General features: G+C 39.0%; 1 protein-coding gene across 12 annotated transcripts in view; it reads right to left on the reverse strand.

Moving 5' to 3' along the window:
* Positions 1-16,593, reverse strand: part of TCF4 (transcription factor 4) — a 350,746-nt gene extending 334,153 nt beyond the window's left edge. For 2 of the 12 annotated variants that reach the window (XM_045065659.1, XM_045065660.1), the window contains exons 1-3: positions 15,134-15,302; positions 14,123-14,214; positions 12,335-12,407 (exon numbers count right to left, since the gene is read on the reverse strand). In XM_045065659.1, coding sequence (XP_044921594.1) covers positions 12,335-12,407; positions 14,123-14,194 — 145 coding nt within the window. In that variant the 5' untranslated portion in view covers positions 14,195-14,214; positions 15,134-15,302. Of the gene's footprint in view, positions 1-12,334; positions 12,408-13,071; positions 13,090-14,122; positions 14,215-15,133; positions 15,320-15,589; positions 15,728-16,412 lie in introns of those variants that run through there. The other 10 variants (XM_045065657.1, XM_045065658.1, XM_045065661.1 and 7 more) reach the window with 10 other exon arrangements.
* Positions 16,594-20,668: the final 4,075 nt, after the last annotated feature.

Genomic DNA, 20,668 nt, shown 5'->3' on the forward strand with positions numbered 1-20,668 from the left:
AAAATGGAGGATGTGAGGCAGAGAAAGAAAGAGGTGGTCAGAATAAAAAAGGGAGGTCTTCATTAGAAAAAATGGAGGCGGACGATTCCCTGGGACTTGTAAAAGCGGGAAACTTCATTTTGTTACTAATCAAAAAAGAACTGTTGATTTCCCCCCAAGGGCCACCTCGGACAAAATACAATCAAATAATGGTGTTCCGATCTCAGACACAGTTATCATATAAATCAAAGCCCCCTCGTCATGGTCACCAGCAAAGGCACTCAACAATACCTCGTATACATGCTATTTGATACCTGACTTCAGGCATTCAAGGAATTCCACAGATTTAGCCAAGCCATCGTAATGTTGACCAGTAATAAGAACAGAAGCTACAGGAAGCCTAAACAGTGCATAATTACTGTTGACCACTGAGTAAGAAAGAAGAATCCCTCTTGCCCGCTTCTTCCACTCCCACCTCTGTACCCTCACTCAAGAGAATTGTGAAATCCATCTACCACTTGCCTCGGGGGGTAAAAAAAAAAAAGCAGTTCTAAAAAAGCAGTGGATATCCCAGGGCAGTTGAAATAGATCTCACAGTTCCTAAAAAAGCAGTGGATATCCCAGGGCAGTTGAAATAGATCTCACAGTTCCTTCTAGAAGGTACAATAGATTTTCAAGTATTAAGTTATGAAAAGGTTCACCAAAAAAGAGCAAGTGCCCAGTATGAATGTTCCCTCCCCAATGGGCTAAAGTTAATAGATATCCAAGAAAGTCTATAGTCAATTCTCTGACTGCACCACCCATGCTGTAGGACCCGCAGCCCCATCTCTCATCTGTATTTCTGAAGCCTCACAACTGGTTCGGGCCACCCACACTGACTCCCCTTGAGACCTGCGTTCTGGGCTGCAGCCAGAGTATTACCAGGCACGAATCTGACTGGCAGCACACTGCAAAGGCACCCTATTGCTCAGCCTTACAAGGTCAGGTCTCTACACTCCTCCCCAGCCTCACTCAGACCATGCTCTAGTCCCCAGCCCAATCACCATGATCAGCTCTCTACCCCGCCAACTTTGCCACTTCACAACCCCTCCATCCCTCAGACCTCAGATCGGGTATGTCAGCCTCATGAGAGCTTCTTCTCCCGACCCCTCAGCCTGGTCAAATATTCCCACGGCATATTTGTCCAATACTCAGATGTAGAACTTGTTATTTCTTTGGTTGATTATTCAAGTGAATGTCTGTCTCTCACATTTAGGCAATGTAGGAAGAGATCTATCTGGCTCACCATTTTATTCCCAGCACTCAGCGTGGTATCTGACACATGGTAGATGCTCAATAAATAATTATTTAATTTTAAAACTAAATGAATAACTTTACTGCTCATAAATTTTAAGAATAAATATTAAAAAATTCAAGCGTGAAAATAAGAAAGACAATCATGCATATCTAGTGTCCTTGTAGTAAATGAGCATTACCTATAAATCCAAAACTCTCATTTCTGCTCAAAAAGGACAAATGGAATGTAATTACCATTGCCTCCCAAAGAATCTCTGGTATTAAATGTGAAAGTATATTCACAACAATACTCTCCCAAGTCCAATTTCCCTAATCATTGGAATCCATTCTCCTTTATACTCACATAGAATACACATGTACACAAATTCCAGTGTCCCTGTGCTGCAGCTGGAAATGTGAAGTCTGCACTTAGCTATTTTTTAAAGTTTCTTTTCAAGAAGTCTAATTCTGGATGTCAACCCCACTTATTTTAAAGTCCTTTCTCATTGAATCAGTATAGAACTCCCACCTCGCAACAACAAAGTCATGCTTGCTCTAACTGCAATGCTAACACTGACATTTGTGCTTCTTTCCATCACCACAGTGTCTAGCTCTGTAATTCGTCTTGGTTCTCCAAAACATCTACTGAATTAATGAATGAATGAGTAAATGAAAGCTAAGAATTCTTAATAATACTATTGTTATTCCAGTGAAATACATTCACACTGAAAAAAAAAAATTACATTCATTCATCCCTTTCACTTTCCAAAGCCTTCAAAATTCTTGAAACAATCAGCCCTTATAAACAGTACAGGAATTTTTTAAGTCAAATTAGTTAAAGTAATTGTAGACTACTTTTCACCTTATCCAATGCTACCAAAATTACTAAGGATGAAAGTGGGAGAGGGCAAATGTACATCCCATGCATGAGAAATAATTCTACATACGCTAGAGAGATAAACTGAATAAGAGGTTAGGAAAATCAGGGGAAATATGGTGTCAAAAGAAAATCAACCTGTGGCTAACAGTAACCAGATGAAGAATCACAGTGCCCACAAGAGTAGAAAGACATTCAATGGTTTAGGATACCAGTTAGTAGACAATGATGTTCAAGAAGGCACACAACAAAGAATGATTATTCAAACAAGGACTGAAATTGATATTCCTTGGTCTTTGCTTTCCAAACTACAAAATTGGGTTATGTATGAAATTGTTTAGTCAATCTTGAAATATTATTGTCATCTGATGACCAAAACTTTTTCTCTCTGAGTTTAAAGTTGTAGCATTGCAAAATAGTTTTACTATGAATCCCTTATTTTTGAAAGTGAAAGATAACTTTTGGGGATACATAGGTTCATAACTGACATTCCTTAAAAAAGGATCTAGAATATTCTCTTTGTTATAAAATTTTGATTCTACAGGGGCGCCTGGGTGGCTCAGTTGGTTGGACGACTGCTTTCGGCTCAGGTCATGATCCTGGAGTCCTAGGATCGAGTCCCGCATCGGGCTCCCAGCATCATGGGGAGTCTGCTTCTCCCTCTGACCTTCTCATCGCTCATGTTCTCTCTCACTGTCTCTCTCTCAAATAAATAAATAAAAATCTTTAAAAAAAAATTTTTGATTCTACAATGTCGCAAATACAATCATACATTAATAAGTTCTTCTTAAGCCTATTTCAACCATCACTTGAATTTTTTGGCTCCTTGTGGAAATTGAAAGCATGTGTTACACACTGAAATACTTGGATGTCACAAGGAAAAAGACATTTCAATCTGAAATCATCAATACTCAAGGAGAGGATGGTATTTCTATATATTTTTTCCTATTTGTGATATAATTACAATAGATTTTAACCAAAGGGATATCTGGCCACTTCATAACATTTTTTACAAAAACTGTGTAAGTTTTGACTAGGATCACAGTATCTTTGAGAATGTCTCTTTTAAATGGATTTCTGAATGTATTATAAGGCAATAATAACTATCACATTTCCCTGCTAGCTTTTGAACCAAAAGAGGTGGTTCAGGTGGTGGTGATGATAGTGCTAATAATAAAATTATAATGATGAATTCTTGCAATCTGAAAATATTGTTAAGTATAGTAAAAAACCCTTACTAAGGTTCACTGGAAAGTTTCAAAGTATTTTTTCAGCTTTAAGATGTAGGCCTTAAGGTTCAATCGCTTTGTCAAAATGAAGCAGCTACTTAGCAGCAAACACTGCAAAAGAATCTAGATTTCTAGAATCCAGTTAAATAAATAATTTTCTCCACGGTAGCTATCATTTTGGCTCAAGAAACTTTTCATTGCTGAATGATATAATAGGAAGAGTCTGGACCTGCAAACATAAAAAGTATGATTTCCATCCTGATACTGCCATTAGAACACATACTTTTGGAAGAAACTAGATTATAATCATTAATGCCCCTGTGGAAATCCTAAAATCAGGAAAGGGGGAAAAAAAAAGTTTCCAAAATAGGGACACTACGTGTAGAATTCCTTGCAGGTGTCCAGATCAGAGCTGACTCCACAACAGAGGTGAGGAGTCTCTCTGTCTCTCTTTCTCGAGATATCTGTAATCATCTTTTGCAATAGCCTTCCTCTGTGTCTGCTTCACAGGGGACATTGACACAAAATGCTCAGTCCCAATGCCCCCATCCATCAAAATGCTTCTCCTCTCCTTTAAGGATCGGAGTTGATCTGTCCATGAAGCCTTCATTATTTACTTTCCTCCAAAAGAAATAATTTCTATTTGTCTAAACTCCCACAACATAAATGGCATTTGTCTTTTGGACACTGATTATTAATTTCATATGTGGTTTTCTAGCCTTTCCTGTCAGAATCTATGCCCTCTCAGGGCAGGACCTATCTCCCTAAAGTCCCTTTCTATCTTATAATTACTAACACAAGGGTTTGAGCATAACAGGTACTACAAATATCTACTAGGTGAACCATCAACAAGAATTATGATAGGAAGGTAAGTAGCTAGATGGAAACGACATTCTATCTCTATGGCCAACACATTAAAACCTGAGGGAGTAAAACAGAAACTATGTATGCTACAAGTCTCCAGATAGTGAGAGGAATAAATATACCTTTCGAAACTATACATTATCCATTTTTACTCATCATAAGTAGATATAAAAGTCATCACTGACAAGGTACACCAACTTGCACGTTTTCATGTCTTGTTCCTCAGCATTTCACAGAGAATGAAACTGTAGTGTCCAGAGCTGTTATTTCAATATCCTCTTTTCTATAAGCGAGGTCTTTTCCTAGTTTAACAGACCTTAAATATCTTGTATTTAAGTCTTGGCTTGGGAAATTTGAAATTAAAAACCTTCCATTTGGATGCTCTGCAATTCAGCTAAGTACCTCAAAGGGGAATGTTTAAATTAATGGAAGATTAAAGCAAGGAAGAGCATTCTAAACGGCATTCTCTAATGGGGTTTTGTCACCACCTTCTCTGTTTTACTGGGAAAATAGTCTTTTCCCGGGGGGCTGAAAGTGTATATGCCAAACATCAGTCAAAGTTTAACTATTTAAAATTAAAAATGTCAGGGAAAAAAAAAGTTTGTAATGGAAATGCGGACATGCCGTGAAGTAAGGAGGCATAAGCAGGTGCTCCTGGAACCCAGGGTCATAATTCAATCAAGCTGTATTTTGACGTCATCTGTTACAGAAAAAAGCCAAATGGTTTATGAACAGCACCAGAACCCCCGAGATTAAATTACAGCCCTGATATTTAATCATGGGTCTTACTTTGTTATTTTTAATAACACAATACATTTTAACAGTTATTCGTCAACTGCCTTAGCCAAATTGGAACACATGATGACAAGTGAGCTGGATTATGATGTCCATCTCCCATAACCTAAACTTTTATTATTTTTTCAGAAATGGAAGATTATACACGTTTTCCTCTTCTTAAGAAACATACAGTTGGTACCAACTGATTGAGTCCAAACTTTAATTAAAAGCAGCATGGGGTCCCTGACCAGCGGGTCAGGACATCTGTATTTCTGCCCCATTATAGCCAATAACCAACTGTAAGATTTGGGCAAAAGACACTTACTCCTCCCAAGCCTGGGCTCTTCACCTAAAAAATAACAGAGCATCTCTAAAGTCTCTTATAAATCTAAATTTCTATAAATTAGTTATTTTAAAATCAATATTGTGTAGTTCCTTTGCAATTCCCTGAGGATCTAAATGCAAAAATTTTATAGCTGAAAAGTTGATGAATTTTTAATTCAATTAAAATGACTCTGATCTAAGAGGCATTTTAGCACATGAGGATTTGTAAGCTAAAATTTTTAGAGGCAATCAGCAAATGAAACAGGTTCTCTAAAAAGTAACGTACAAATACTGCTGAACATGTGAAGAGTTGTTTGCAAAACAAATCAATACAGGCACATCCAACAATGGATCGCAGTTAATAAACTACATATAGTAATTACCACCAATGGCAGTCTAGAAAGTCATTCATTAAATGTTAATTGTCACACAAAAGTACAAAAGCATCCATTTGAACAATCTTGTGGCTGCACCTTTAAATAAAATACTTTCTTACGGTCCTGAAATTCAACCATATAAACTGATTTTAAACACACCTGGGTATTTGATATGCTGATTAACTAGGCCTTTATTTATTTTGGAAATGAAAGCAAACATGACAACCTTTTTTCAACACTTTTGCTACTCCAACAAGTCAGACACTAAATAAAAGATAGATATATTGCTTATAACAGAGGGTCAACCAATCTTCTCTAAAGATTAGATGAGTACCTCTCAATCGTCTCTCTCATAAGCATTGGGAGGCATGTGGTTCAAAAATATCAACCTAAGGGAGCCTGAGTGGCTCAGTGGGTTAAAGCCTCTGCCTTTGGCTCAGGTCATGATCCCAGGGTCCTGGGATAGAGCCCTGCATCGCTCTCTGCTCAGCTGGGAGCCTGCTTCCCCATCTCTCTCTGCCTGCCTCTCTGCCTACTTGTGGTCTCTGTCTGTCAAATAAATAAATAAAATCTTTAAAAAAAATATATATATATATATATCAACCTAAAACCATGTGCAAACTCACCATTGAGTCTAAATGGGCTCCCAAGTGTAAGCTTATAAAGGTGGTGGTCAACTTTGAAAATTTCATTCAGAGTAATAAGAAACCATTGATATAAATAACCTTTTAAAAAAACACAACCCTATGATATGCTATACTTTCTCTAATACTTAGTGCTATCTAATTAACTTGGACTAACACCTGGTCATAAAATATAGCTCATAAAATGAAAAAATAAGGAAAGGGGGATTTGTTTTCTGTTCCTACCTAGCTTCAGTTTGATGCTCTATCTGGGCGAGATCTGACTTACTCAACATATAGATTTATATTCTAAAGGTTTGGCCAAGAACATTTTGGTTCAAGACTTGTAAACTGAAGAACATTTCAAAACACACCATGTTCCTTATTAGGCAACTTGAGATCTGTTATCTTGGCTTATGGGAACAGATCTAAATAGCATCATAATACTAAACGTTGAAAATCACAGGCCTGGGGCCACCAGGACTCAACTCTATGCCTTGGACGAGGTTGCAAACTTCCAATATAAAATGCAGTTTACCATTAGGAGTAAATGTTTGATCTGTAAAGCTTACAAAATTACTTTGTTTATCATAGCAGATGAAAGCAAAAAGGAATAATTTTAAGCTCAAAACAAAACTGTTTATATGACAGTCTTTACTGCTCCATGATTCTAAGCATTTAAGACAGATTCGAGCAATTAACAGCATAAACTTTCATTACATAGTTCTATTATATATGTTTATGTGACTTAGCTGTTCATCTGTTATTTAAGTGATTTTCTCATTACAATAGTAGGGTAAAGATAATTTGCTGATGCTGTCAAAAATGTTAAGCATTTCTGTCTCAACAGATCTTGGATCCCCACGCTTGTTTAATGCATTTTATTTACTTAAGTCAGTGTCAAATAGAGTACTGCTTCTTCCTTCTGAATTTAGAAAACGTAACATTTTAAGCACATGTCTGGTAATAGACACATCAAAACTTCCAAACTGCTTATTTTAGTGATGCAGATGGAGTTCAGGATTATTATTCTTGAATATTAAGTTTCAAAGATCTAACAATGAACTGCAAAACTTTTTTTTACACTTAAAAATAGTAAATCTTTATTTTTTAGATATTAACAGAGCAGGCTCGATTACCTCAACTTTTGGTTTGATGAGGTACACAAAAATAAGTGAAAACGAAGTATTTTCATGGGCATCCATGCAGACTGTCTATCCACAACAGAAGGAAAGCACAACTTTTGAAAGATCTCATATATTCTCCTCATAATAATAATGATAGACTAAATTACAATGCAATCCAACATAAATTAGAAAGCCAGCTTATCTGGATACTAAGGCAGGAAAAATATCACAGTTTATACCATTATCTCAAATATGTTTTTTAAAAGTGCTTATCTACTCTAAAGATCAGGAATAATATCACATGCCAAGCCTCAATAATATATTCTCATGTCTAATATAATCTTGAAAAATAATCTATATCAGGCTATGTGTGTATGTGTAAAAAGGACACTGAGTTAAGCAGAGCTGGGTTTACAACTGATTTATCACTGGCTGCCTTGAGAGCATGTCATTGAACATCTCTGAATCTCAGTCTCCTCATCTATGAACTGAGCATGGCAATCCCTGCACCTCATGGCTCTTGTGAGGACTCAAAAGATCCAATAAACATAAGGTGCACAATACGCCACTTCACATATTAAGAAGCACTTAAATTTTGTCAGTGTCATGCCCACCCAAACCTTATTATTCAATTTGGTATCTTGCACATAATCACAGGGGAGGTCACGTGAAAGAGATTGATCAATAATCCAAAATACAGTTCTAAACCTTAAAAAGCATTCAAAGGGCACATGCAGAAGCAGTAGCAGCACACACACACCCTATACCCCTATTAAGCAACACAGATTATAGAAAAACAGAGTAGTGGAGCCAGAGTTATTCCCTTAAAGGATGTGCAGGGCCAGACAGAATCAGCAGATCAAAACTTGTGTTTTAGAATAGCAAATAAAGGCACAGGTGGGAACCTCAGCTTTCTTCGACTGCACAAGGAAGGCACTGGGCTGTCTACTCGTAAGGGGTTGCTATCCCCCAAATTCTATGATTCTAGTATAATGGGTTTAGTGCCACTTTACTTATTGTTAAATCTACTAAATTACTCCACTCCTTACAAAAACGCCATACCACCATTGTGAATTGTAAGGCGGTTTTAAAACGTACGCATACATACAAATACACACACAAACACACACACACAAACACACAGTTAAATGATTCTTTCAACAAATGCCTTTAAGGAGAGATACATTTTTTTTTTTCACACCATAACCATGAACTCAAACTGTTACGGATAGAAATTCAGGATGCTGACCATTTGAATTTTCTCTGTGATATGAAAAGCACCCATTGGATCAATTGTTTTCTCCCTGAATTTACTAAATTGATGTGTCATTTTGGTGTTATGTGCACAGAGGTTAACTAACCTGTATGAACATCAAACAATGTTTCTCCTCTTCCAGAAATGACCACAACAAGGATGTGGTGAGTTTGACTGCTGCTCTTAATCGTTCAAACACCCATTCATTTGGCAATCTTTGACAAACACTGAACACCTAAGTAAAACTAAACAGTTATGGGGGGGGGAAAGCTCAACTTTTAAACTAAGAGAGGAAGATGTAATATCCATCACAGACGAACTGTAAATATATGTAACAGATGTGACGAGGGCTGTTCTTGAGTATAGATCATTTTAGTGGCCCAACTCGAAAACTACTTTTTAAAAAGATGCCAAAGCTAGTATGTTTCTCTTTTGCTCATATAGACTCAAAGGTAACCAAATAAACTATATTTTTGTTATAACAGAAAATAAAAACCCCTGTTCATAAATGAATTATAGCCCCTAGGTGCATTTTTTTTTCCTTTTGGTGATTTTGCCACTCTAATTTTTTAACAAGAAAAATTTTCCAATCATCCAGGCATGTGTATGTTTTTAGTTTGTTTTTAAGAACAATGATATAACGGATATTAAATCCCTTTGTGTAAGTTACCATATAGGTTACAACTATTTCTTAAAAATAATTCCAGAGCCCACCAATTCATTCTGTTAAGGTCATGGAAGCTCTGAACCACCATGGCTGAATTGTTTTAGTGCTCTCTGCTGAACACCTGCAAACATCAAACAAAAACTGCTGGTCCTTTCCTGGGTTGACAAAAGCCTTTCATGTGAAAAATGCTCCCTGGGAATGTCAGGCTGTAGCTCAGGTTACATTCCATTCTCCCTAGCAGCCTCACCATTTCTTAAGGTGGTAGGGAAAACCATGTTTGTGAAATGAAAGATTAAAGGGAATATGGCCACACTTTACTTTCATTCCCACATTGCAAACCACAATGGTGCATCCTATATTAATCGATTCAAAAGCTATTGGGAACTTTATGCATGAAATATCACCATGCCTCACTTTGAAGAAATATGGCTGGTTTTGCAAATATGAACAGTTTACTTACAGTCTGGGTCTTTTTTTTCTTAGACCCAAGTTTCAAAACTACCCATGAAAGGGACATCTGAGGCCACTCAAGACAATGGATATTAACCTGCAGCAAATTTAGAAAATTATTTCTCTGTCCAAAGTTTCCTAGTTCATCCTTCCAGTTAAAGAGCAAAGTACAGTTTTACTGATTTTTCTATTTGATATTCTAAAAAGAAATTTATCTTTGTCGTAGAGTGGAAATATAAGCCATTTTTTTCACTAATAGCTCTGTGTTCAAATATGTCTTGAATAGATGAGAAAAACCAACACTACAATCTGTACTCCATATATTATAGTCACCAACATACCACAGTGGATGAATACCCTGCATTTTCAATCCAGCTGCCAGAACAAAATAGCCACTGCACTTTTTTACCTTTACAAGTAAACATTTGGGCCTGAAAACTGCCAACTGTGGTGCACTGTAACTTAGTGTTCAGCACCTTAAAATAATCGCAGCATCCTCATTAGAAATATCATAACATGTCTTACTAAGGATAAAGTCTCTTCTAGGATTATGCATGTGTGTGTGTACTTGTGTGTTTGTATGTATAGACAGATAGATATATTTGTCTTAAGAACTGTGTAAGTTCAATATATAATCACTTACTAAAATGCATTAATACATATTCATACTTATCAAGCCTGTACTCTCTGTAAACATTTAAACATCATAGCAAAGACTGTATTTAAATGTGAACACAAAAAAGGGACCAGATGCACAGTTGTCTTTTTAAATGCAACACAATTTCATGCTCCTAAATTACTTTACTTTATTAAACCATACCTAAGCTGATACACTTAAGTTATTCCAAATGTATCAGTTTTCACACAGTGCAAAAGAGTTTTTGGACTTTGAAAGCAGTCTATCTCTGGGCCTTTCTGACATAATCTACTTTTAGATTTAAGCTGAATACACATTTTCTTAAGTAAAATCATAAAGAAAATTACTGTCAGAGATAAAGTTAGTTACTGTTTTGATACTGTCTAACATGAAAAATTAATTTGTCTACAAGAGATATTATACTGATCTGTACTTCAAAGTTACGTAGAGAATATAATACCAAAGTTTGGAAGGCATAATACCAAGACAACAAAAGATGTGAAGTCCCTTAATGGAAAATATAATAGGGTCCAAGGCAGCAAAACACAAATATATGGTCAATAGTACTTTTAACCAAAGTGGACCCCAAAATTTAAAAGATAAAATAGATTTATAGGAGGCATCTTATAGTCTCTAACATTATAAATCAAATTATGGAGTTATAACTTAGTCTCATGGGAGCCAGAAGAAAGAGAAGTAACTTATTCAGAAATGAGCAACTTTTAAAAGCCATTGATTTTATAGAAGCATACCAATTATACATATCACAAAGATCAACAGATTTCTGTCATTGCCAGAGCATCAAATGAAAATTAAGAGATGTGAAATTAAATTCAACAGTTAACAGAAAATTCCACTGGCATCTCACAGCTAAAAGATGTCAACATTTACCAGTCTGACTTAAGAGTGGTACTCAGTCTAATGTACTGTTATTACCACTGCCAGAACTCCTAAAATACTACAGCTGCTTAAAAAGTGTAAATGGATCTAAGCTTAAACCTAAAGGATAGCAGGCAACCATGTATGCTTCCTTCCTATATGAAATTCACTGGACCAAAAAAAAAATTTTTTTTTTAAATAAATATGATATTTTCAGTTTTCACTTTAATAAGAGACCTTCAGGGAGTCCCCTATTAAAACTCCTCCTTAGATGCCAGATAATCATTGCGCACACAGATTCCTTTGTGAATAACGCTAACATCTTCTTAAAGCATCACCCAAAGACCTTTCATTTATAAAATGTAAAAGTCCTTCCATATTTGCAACTTTAAATAGAGCAAAAATTCACTGCACAAGGAAATGCTTAAAGGAAAAAATAGCTAAAGCACCAAAAAGAATATTTTAAAGATAAATGAATTCATATTTTGCTCTCAGAGAGCAAGAGGCTCTCTATTTACAGCTAGGGTTTACTATGCAGGATTCATCTGCAAAATTAAGTGCTCACTTCTTTAAAAGGGTTAATTATACATAGTACCTAATAATTAATATTATTTACAAGGGATTTTCCCTTTTTTTGAAAGTTAGTTTTTCCCCTCTATTTTCAAATAGGGAAATAAATTCATTTTCCCCATGTCAACACTGGCCTTATCTTCACATGTCTGATTACAACTGTATTAGAAAATTGCTTTTAAATTAAGTAATGGAATTCTGAGACAGTTTCCTTGATTGATTTAAAAAAAAAAGCCCTAATTTTAATTTTGCAAAAGATAACATTTTGTGTAAGCTATACTACTGATGGATAATGAAATAACCGTATCATTACAGGCTAAAATTTCAATGACTTTTTCAGAACACTTCAACAGAGCCAAAAATATACAGAGTGAATAAACAGCTAAGAACATTGAACTACACGCTAAGAAAAGAATTTACATACTTGAGCCAGTAAAATGTCCACTCGCCAAAGAAGTTGGTCCATTTTTCCCACTGCTCACAGGAGGTGAAAACATCTAAAAGAAACAAAGAAATATTACTGTCGAAAAGAAGACATTTGTGCCTTTAGAGTTTGTCAAAGATCTTTCACACTCTTACCAAATAGCTTAAGAGTTTAGGCTAAAGGTTCATTTTAGTAAAATACATCACCATCCAACTTAAAACCAAAACAAGCTTAACATTACCAGTCACCTCCCCCCCCCAACCCCTTTACCACTCTGTCCTGTTCCTTTTTCCTCAGATTCATTAGATTGCCAGCACTAGGCAATACTGCTACACTTTAAACAAACACAGTCCCCATAATGTTATCAAGATTCAAGTTGGAGGGCAGCGGCCTCTCTAGAAAACACTAGTTTTACAAAGGAGAAGAACAAAGTTGTTTGTTTTATATTGAAAACCTTGGCCATAAACGTGGCAATGTCCATTTCCATCCCGTATAGGATTTGCCTGTCATATGTGAACCCAAATAAATATAAAAGTGCCACCTGCACTAAATTCTCATTTCGTCTCTAACATGAGAGCAATTTGTAGCAAGACTCTCTCTCTCTCTCTCTCTCTCACTCTCTCTCTCACTCTCTCTCACTCTCTCTCTCTCTCTCCCTCTCACTCTCTCTCTCCAGCATTTATTTCGACCCTAATTGGTTTCCCTCTTCTTCGACGTATCTAGTGGATAATGCGCACCTTCCCTGAGTCAGAGCCTGCAAAAAGCAAAGGAACGAATGGAGAAAGTGCAGCAAGCAGAAAGGGGGCTACAAAGCTGCCTAGGGCTACGTTTCCTGGCAAAACTTCCGAAAGCCATTTCTCCAGAAGAAGGTCCAGAAGAGCAACAGCGGCAGCAGTGGCAGCAGCGGAGGCGGCGGCGGCGGCGGCGGCAGCAGCAGCAGCAGCAGCAGCAGCAGCGGCGGCAGCAGCAGCAACATGAAAGAGCCCCACTTAGAAGGCGGTTTGGATTTTATTTGTGTGTTTTGTGGATTCTTTTTATTTTGCTTTGCAAATGCATCTTACACCAAACTCATCTGGCATTAAAAATGAATGAATTCCCCTGACAGGTCTGGGACTTGGTTTGGGAAAGGGAAGCAAAGGGATGGAGAGGGACCAACTACGGCCGTAAAACTCCACAAGTGTGTAAGTTTGGCTTCGTGTTGATATCACGACTGCGAAATTTACCAAAACAGTCTAAAGGAGTCTAAGGAGTGTATGATGCTCGGTACACATACACGAGTTTTCAGAATCCTAGGAAAAGATGCAACTAAGAGGACTACAGGTCCTACGAACCCAAAGCATCATCAATTTAAAACTTTAAGAGACAACTGGGTCTCCTATTTTCTCTTCTCCATTTCCAGAAAAAAAAATAAAATAAAACAAAACAAGTAGTATGCAAAGTAGTATGAGTACTCTCATGTTCAGATAAAGCCAGGTTTTAGGCTTGTCTGTTTGTCCTTTCATTTGGGGTGAGATTCCATTATTTTGGAGGTCCGGTGGGTAGGGAATTCAAGGCAAGTAATTACACTCTGGGAAAAAAAAAAAAAAAAGCCTAAATCGTCCATCACACCCAAAAATTGTAGTTAAAAACTTATCAAAAAGACCTTCGTGTTTGCCAAGGATTCAGCCAATTAAAAATTATTCCTGTCCTTTAGACTACTATTGGTTTCTAGCTGAAGTGTTGGGGTTTTTTTGTTTTGTTTTGTTTTGTTTTTCACAGCTGTTGTTAGTTTCCACCGTTCTTTCTTACCGCACTGAAATCCAGTAAATCACTCAGCTCTTTGTCCGTCCCTAAGGCAGCCATTCGCTGTTGGTGATGCATTTTAGCAAAATCACACAAACCTAGAAACATGGAAATAACCGCAATCAGAAAATCCAGTCCCAATCCTTGGAGAAAACACAATCGGATTTTTGGAGACTGGGGGGGTTGGGGGTGGGGATGTGGGGGCGGGCGGGATTAAGGTGGAAAGGAGGGAGGGATGGGAGAGTTTGTTGGTTTTGTTTTGTTTGTTGTTTTTTTTTTTTTAAGATGGAATAGGCAGCAATAGCAAAAAAAAAAAAAAAAAAAGCGATATTGATATTGTATTTCCAAAGAGACGATCAAAACTGGTAACATCCACTATAAAACCAAATCCGGGAAGGGGGAAAAAAAAAAAAAAAAGCCGCTCTTCAGCGCATCATTTTATGCAACAGGAGGTAGAGCGAGAAATGAATGGATCACAGAGAAAAGAGAAACTACTCAGAACGATCCGGTCTCAACTTTCCCCCCACCCTCCACCCCACCCCCCCACACACACATTCACACACTCACACACACGCACACACACTCACACACACCACTCCCCTCTGCATTTCAAAGTAGCTATAAAGAAATTAAAGATGAGCGTCTCTGGAGTGAAAACACGTCCAAAGGGGGAGGGGTGACAGGGTCGGCGAAAGGGGGGGGAGCAAAGTGGAGGGTCGGGTCCTGTAATTGTCCAGCACCCTAATTTGTGAAAGAAAGGGTTGTAAAAATTAAAGTCAGGCCCTTGGCAAAGTCATCGGTCCCTCCAAGTGGCATTGCTGGGGAGGGGGGGGGCGGGGGGGTAGAGATGAGGAGGAGGGAAGAGGCGCGGGAGGGGAAGGGGTGTCTCTTCTGGGAGCGCCGGGAGCCGGGAGCCCGCCGCTCGGGAAGCGCGGAGCCGCGTGCGGAGCCGCCGAGCCCCAGCCCCGCGCCGCCCGGCGCTTCAGCCCGCCGAGCCCCGCCGGCGCCGGTACCTACCGCCCGCGCGCGAGAAGGGGCTCTCCGTGCACCGCCGGCGCCGAGGCGGCGTTCATGTCTAACCACTGCCTCCACCACCACCACCTCCTCCTCCTGCGCCCGCGCCCGCTCCTGCTCCTTCCCCGCCGCCGCCGCCGCCGCCGCCGCCACTACAGATCCGCAGACACACAGCCAAGATCCCTGACTCTTAACACCAACTCTCTTCTCCGGGGAGGGGAGGGGACGAGGGAAGGGGGGAGGGGGAAACACGCCGAGGCGCACGGAATTGCAAGTTCAGCAAAGAAATGGGTGGGGGGGCTCCGGCGGCGAGACGCGGCTCACTCGGGTCGGGCTGGCTGGGATGCACACACACACACACACACACACACACACACACATACACACACACACACACCCCAAAAATCTCAACACCTCCCCCGCCTCGCAAAAAAATACAAACGAAAATTCGTCGAGCACCTCATTTTCCCTCAGATCGTCAGTTACAATCTGAAGCCTGAACAGTTCAGTTTTTGCTCGTTTCATCCATCGGAGGCACTTTGAAATTTATTCGAGTTTACATCCCCTCACTTCTTTCTTTCTGACTCTCGTTCCCTCTCACTCACACATCCACACACAGCAAAGCAAGTTTATACTAGGCTGCAAATACACGTGATGCAAAAAGACTTTGCCAAGAGGAACAATATTTTTCTTTTCCATATATAAACCAAACCACATTTTGCTGGGGAGATTTTCATTTCGGTAGTTTTGCACTGGGGGCGAAACCTAAATTGCATACTTTCTTTCCCCTCCCTTTTAAGTCACAGATTAGTATAGCTGCAAACTTCGCCAAAAAAAAAAAAAAAAGGCAATTTTTGAGGGTGGATGTTGTTTTGTTTTTACACTTGAGTTCCTAGCCACGCTAAGTCCCCGTTCGCCAGCACTATAAGTTTTGAATTCAACATTTACCATTGCAGGCCTTGCATGCTCTTAAAACATACTTTTTCACATCACTTTTTAGGATTAAAATTAAGCTTCATAATTCTATCGTTTCATAATAACAACCGTGCTTTAACCAGTATATGCAACATACGCTATTTTAACGTGTGTTAAAATACACATTCCAGAAACCCTGTAATTGCTAGATGTGCAAGTACATACACAAAATGCATGCACACACTTTTTCCCATTGGCAATTATTTAATAGATTGTTCCTTTTGTTTTAATAAAACATTGGGATCGACATTTTAAAAATTAAATTCAATTACAAACAGTTTACTCTGACAGCAAATTGTAACGTTACCTTAAATGGCCACAAATATGCTCACAATATTCCAAGGAAAGTGACTTTAAAAAGAAAGACAAAAATCTTCTGCAAGTACTTAGTATCTCACATGTGTATCCCCCAAAAAAGTATTTTAACTGGTACTCAGTTCTGCTCCAGGGATATCCACAGAATACAAGATTATGCACCTGGCTCTGGTTTTTGCATTTTCCACCATAAAACTGCAACAAAATTCCCTCCCCCAAAAAAGAAATCATTAAAAAAAAAAATCCAACAACTTTTTCTTATTGTTTATAAAAAAAAAAATCAATACAGGATAGTTAGAATTTTTCCTCAAACAAATCTTGTTGGTGGGTTTTTTTTCTTCTCCTCTTATAAAGTCTTAAACTTGTTCCAAGTTTAGAGGTGTCTCATCATCATCATCCTCCTCCTCCTCATCATCATCACCATTGACTCCCCCGTGGAGTCACATTGATAATAATAGGTTTCCCTGAAAGATACATTGTAATCCATTCACATCCGGGCACTGCGGGCTTATAAAGAGAAGGCGCTGCGGCCGCGGCTGCTCCTCCAGACAATGACTGGGGAGGGGCGGGGCGGGAGCGAGCGGCCATAGAGTAGTAAACAGAGCGCCTAGAGAGGCACCTAAGATGGCGTCGCGTGCGGGCCACGCCTCCTCCGGGAGCGGAGGCGGGTGGTTGGGCTCTGTCTGGTGTCGCGCGTGGGGCCGAACCGTAAGGGCTCTTGAGGTTGGGGCTGTTCGCAGGCCCCGTGCTCCTGTGCGCTGCTTCTTGTTCGCTTTCCTTGGTTCTCCCTATTTTTTGTTTTTGTATTTTTGCTTTTGGGTTTTTTTTTTTTTTTTTTTTTTTTTTTTTTTTACTTAGAAGTGTAGTTTCCAAAATAAATTAGGCATTACACGCCACGGATTTCCTCAGAGGAGTCAGATCCCCTGGCTCACCCTGAGGGGAGCCTGGGGAGAGGCCGCGCTGGCCCCACCAACAAAAAGAGAGCCCGGATTCTTTGGCCGTGTGGAGCCAGGCCTCTTAGCCACGCTTGTGCAGCGTCGAGGAAAGGCCGCTGAACCAAGTTGTAGTTCCTGGGCTTGAAGAGGGATGAGGGTCCTCTCCTCGCCACCCCACCCCATCTTTTTCTAGGACCCTAGAGGAGAACTTTCTAAGACTAGGAGGTCTTCACTCAGAGAGGACTTGAGTTTACGAAGTCGTGGACTCAAATCGAGTTTGTACCACGAACCACTACTGACCCATCTTAGAGTTCTGGCCAAGCGGTTACCTTCTCCAGCCAGCTTTCTGGTCTGTGACTTGCAACTAAGGATGACTTTTACGAATTTCAGGGGTGAAGGGGTTAAAGATAAAGACGGAGCCACCAAAGAAGAAAACTTCCCTTTCCATCTAATTCCTCGCTGAACCAACGGATACCGCTGATCTAGTCCACGGACTTTAAAGGGAGCTTTCTCCGTTCCACCAGTGTATTAATCCTCCCCGGGAGAAAAGCGAGTAATCATAATGATGCGTTAACACTTACATAGTGGCTTCACTCTGTGCGAAACACGGTTCTAAGAATTTTTCAAATGTTGGCTGCTCTAATCGTGAGAATGACTCTAGAGGGTATTTTTAAAATATTTTTATATTATATATTTTATATACAGAGAATCAGAATCAAGCAATGCTGAAGAGCTTGACTCAGGACACTTTGGTAAATGACACAAACCTGCCTAACATTACACAACTTTATTAAGTGATAGAACCCACCTTTGAAGCCAGGCAGTCTGGGATCAGAGTCAACATTCAACCACATTCCTTCCTATACCATCTGGCAGCAGGAACCACCTAATCTCCATTTTCTGATGCAATTTTGTGGCAGTAATAGAGTTCAGATTAATTTTTAAGACCTTTAATTTATATGTAAGTTTTTAGAAAACAAGAATTAGGGCATTTATAGTTTGTTTCCTCAATATTCACACATTGTGAAGATTTCTGTCATCTATCACCATTCCATGTCCTCATCTTAAAATAAATTTTACATGTAAATACCACTTTATGCTGTATTATCACTGCATTATCTGTGATTCTCAAAGTAAGCCTCTACAGGGTTATACTGAGATGATGTAATAAAAAATTCACAAACATTTGCTTAGGAGAAATATTCCACTGGTTCTACCTCTAATCAGCTCCATGACCTAAGGCTTGAGGTCAATGTCTTACTGTAAAATATACAGGCTAGAAGATAATCCCTTAAGATTCTTTCTAGTTTCTAGTTAGATTGTAAGAGTCTCCCTCTCCTGAAGTTCAAGGGGAATAAAGGATCTGTCCAGGAAAAAAAAAAAATGATACAATCAGGTCTGAAACCTAAATGCACACAACTGATTGCTACCTTTTTTTTTTAAGATTTATTTTATTTATTTGAGAGAGAGAGAGAGAGCTGGAGAAAAAGCAGAGGAACAACATTGGGAGAGAGGTAATCTCCAGCAGACTCCCTGCTCAGCATGCAGCCTGACCAGGAGTTCAATCTCACAACCCTGAGATCATGACCTGACCTGAAATCAAGACGCTTAACTGACTGAGCCACGCAGGCACCACTAGCACACTTTTTTTTTTTTTTTTAAACAACACCCGACAGTCAAAAAAACCATGTAACCCCCTTCCTATATTAAAGTCAGGGACAAATGTGGATTGCTTTTGTTTTTGTTTTGTTTTTTCCCCCCTGAACTATCAGAAGAATAGATATATCTACAAAGTTATATTTAAGAAGATTGGAGACAGCTTAGAAAGGAAGACTCAATTTTGTGAAATTTGGATAAAAAGGTAAGTGCAGCAGATATGATTTGGATGTCTCTTCTAATTACAGACTCCCTTCCTTAAAAACCTGTCCATAAATCCTGATATAGAGGTAGAACTTGGTGTGGGTACTACATGATTCTTTCCTATCCCAGTCTCACCAAGCTGATTGGATCATAGAAACTAAAAGAGGAAGATTGACAGTAGTCTATGGTGAATGATAGATCTGACTTGTTGGAGTCAGCTGGCCAGGGCTGGTGCCGGGAAGCCAAGCCATGTGAGCCCTGGTTATGGGGAAACAAGAACCATGAGTAAGCAGAAACTGCTCTTTAGATAAGAAAGATTTTGAAGGTTCTGAGAAAAGCAGACAACTTGAGTCCTAGGAAGAAATGAGTAGAAATACTTTCCCAATTATTATGAGGGTCACTTTGCCCCTGTCCCTAAGATAGCTGACTTCTGCAGGGTTCCCCTTCCCCCACTGAGCTAACCTGAGTACTTTTCTGATCCTTGCCACTGAAGAATTTAGAATTTAGAAAAGCAAAAGATTCTTTAGATTTCAGCATTTCTAAACAGTCCTTAACATAAAAAAATAATAATAATAAGTGGTGACCACTATTCTAGAGTATAAACACCGTTCCACTTCCACATGGTAGCAATTCTACCCAATTAATTGTGCCACATAATAGTCAGGACAGTATATACAAATGTCATTCCCTTTCTACTGTGTTGTGACCTTGAGCAAATTTCACATCTTGTCAGAAGCAAAAAAAATTAACTTGTCTTCAATACTTTACATGACTGGTTAAAATCAAATGAGATGGTAGAGATGAAAGTACTCTGAAAATAACAAATTATTATGAAATGTAAGGCATCATTATATTGCATAAACTAAGTTGATGCCTAAAGATCACATTTAATTCATAGGAGTATGGAAGGAGTGGCAAATATTGAAACCCAATGAGTCACAGAAAAGGACAGACATTGAAGGGGGCTTGGACCAAACCCTTGAGTTTAGTTCAAGATTTCAAGGTCACATCACTAATGAGTTACAGAGGCAGAAGTAGCCCTCCAGTAACTGAATGCCAGTCTAGAATGCCATACCATTCCTCTTCAGATTTCATCCACTTGGATCTCCCCCAATATTGTCCATGTTAAAATAAATAAGCAGACAAAACTATACACACACTCTGCTCCTTGATGATCTCAAGAAGTTCATCCAGAAATTCAACAAATGATTTTTGAGTGCCTACCTCGTGTGAGCATTTCTTGTTTTAGGCCCTGAGGCAAATATGTGGGCCCCCCCCCCAAAAAAAAAGTCACACTGATATAAAAGTCAAGGACAGCCTTGACTGAATGGCGAAGTCACCGTGAACAAGACATGGCCTGTGGGAGCTATGTAGAAAAGGAAGGGCTATCCCAATATAAATTTAGGGCACAACCATCAAAGACCCCAGACTGGAGACCCACGGACACTGCAAG

The sequence above is a fragment of the Mustela putorius genome, unplaced genomic scaffold (genome assembly GCF_011764305.1).
Source record: "Mustela putorius furo isolate JIRA1106 unplaced genomic scaffold, ASM1176430v1.1 tig00003858_pilon_pilon_pilon, whole genome shotgun sequence".
NCBI lineage: Eukaryota > Metazoa > Chordata > Mammalia > Carnivora > Mustelidae > Mustela > Mustela putorius.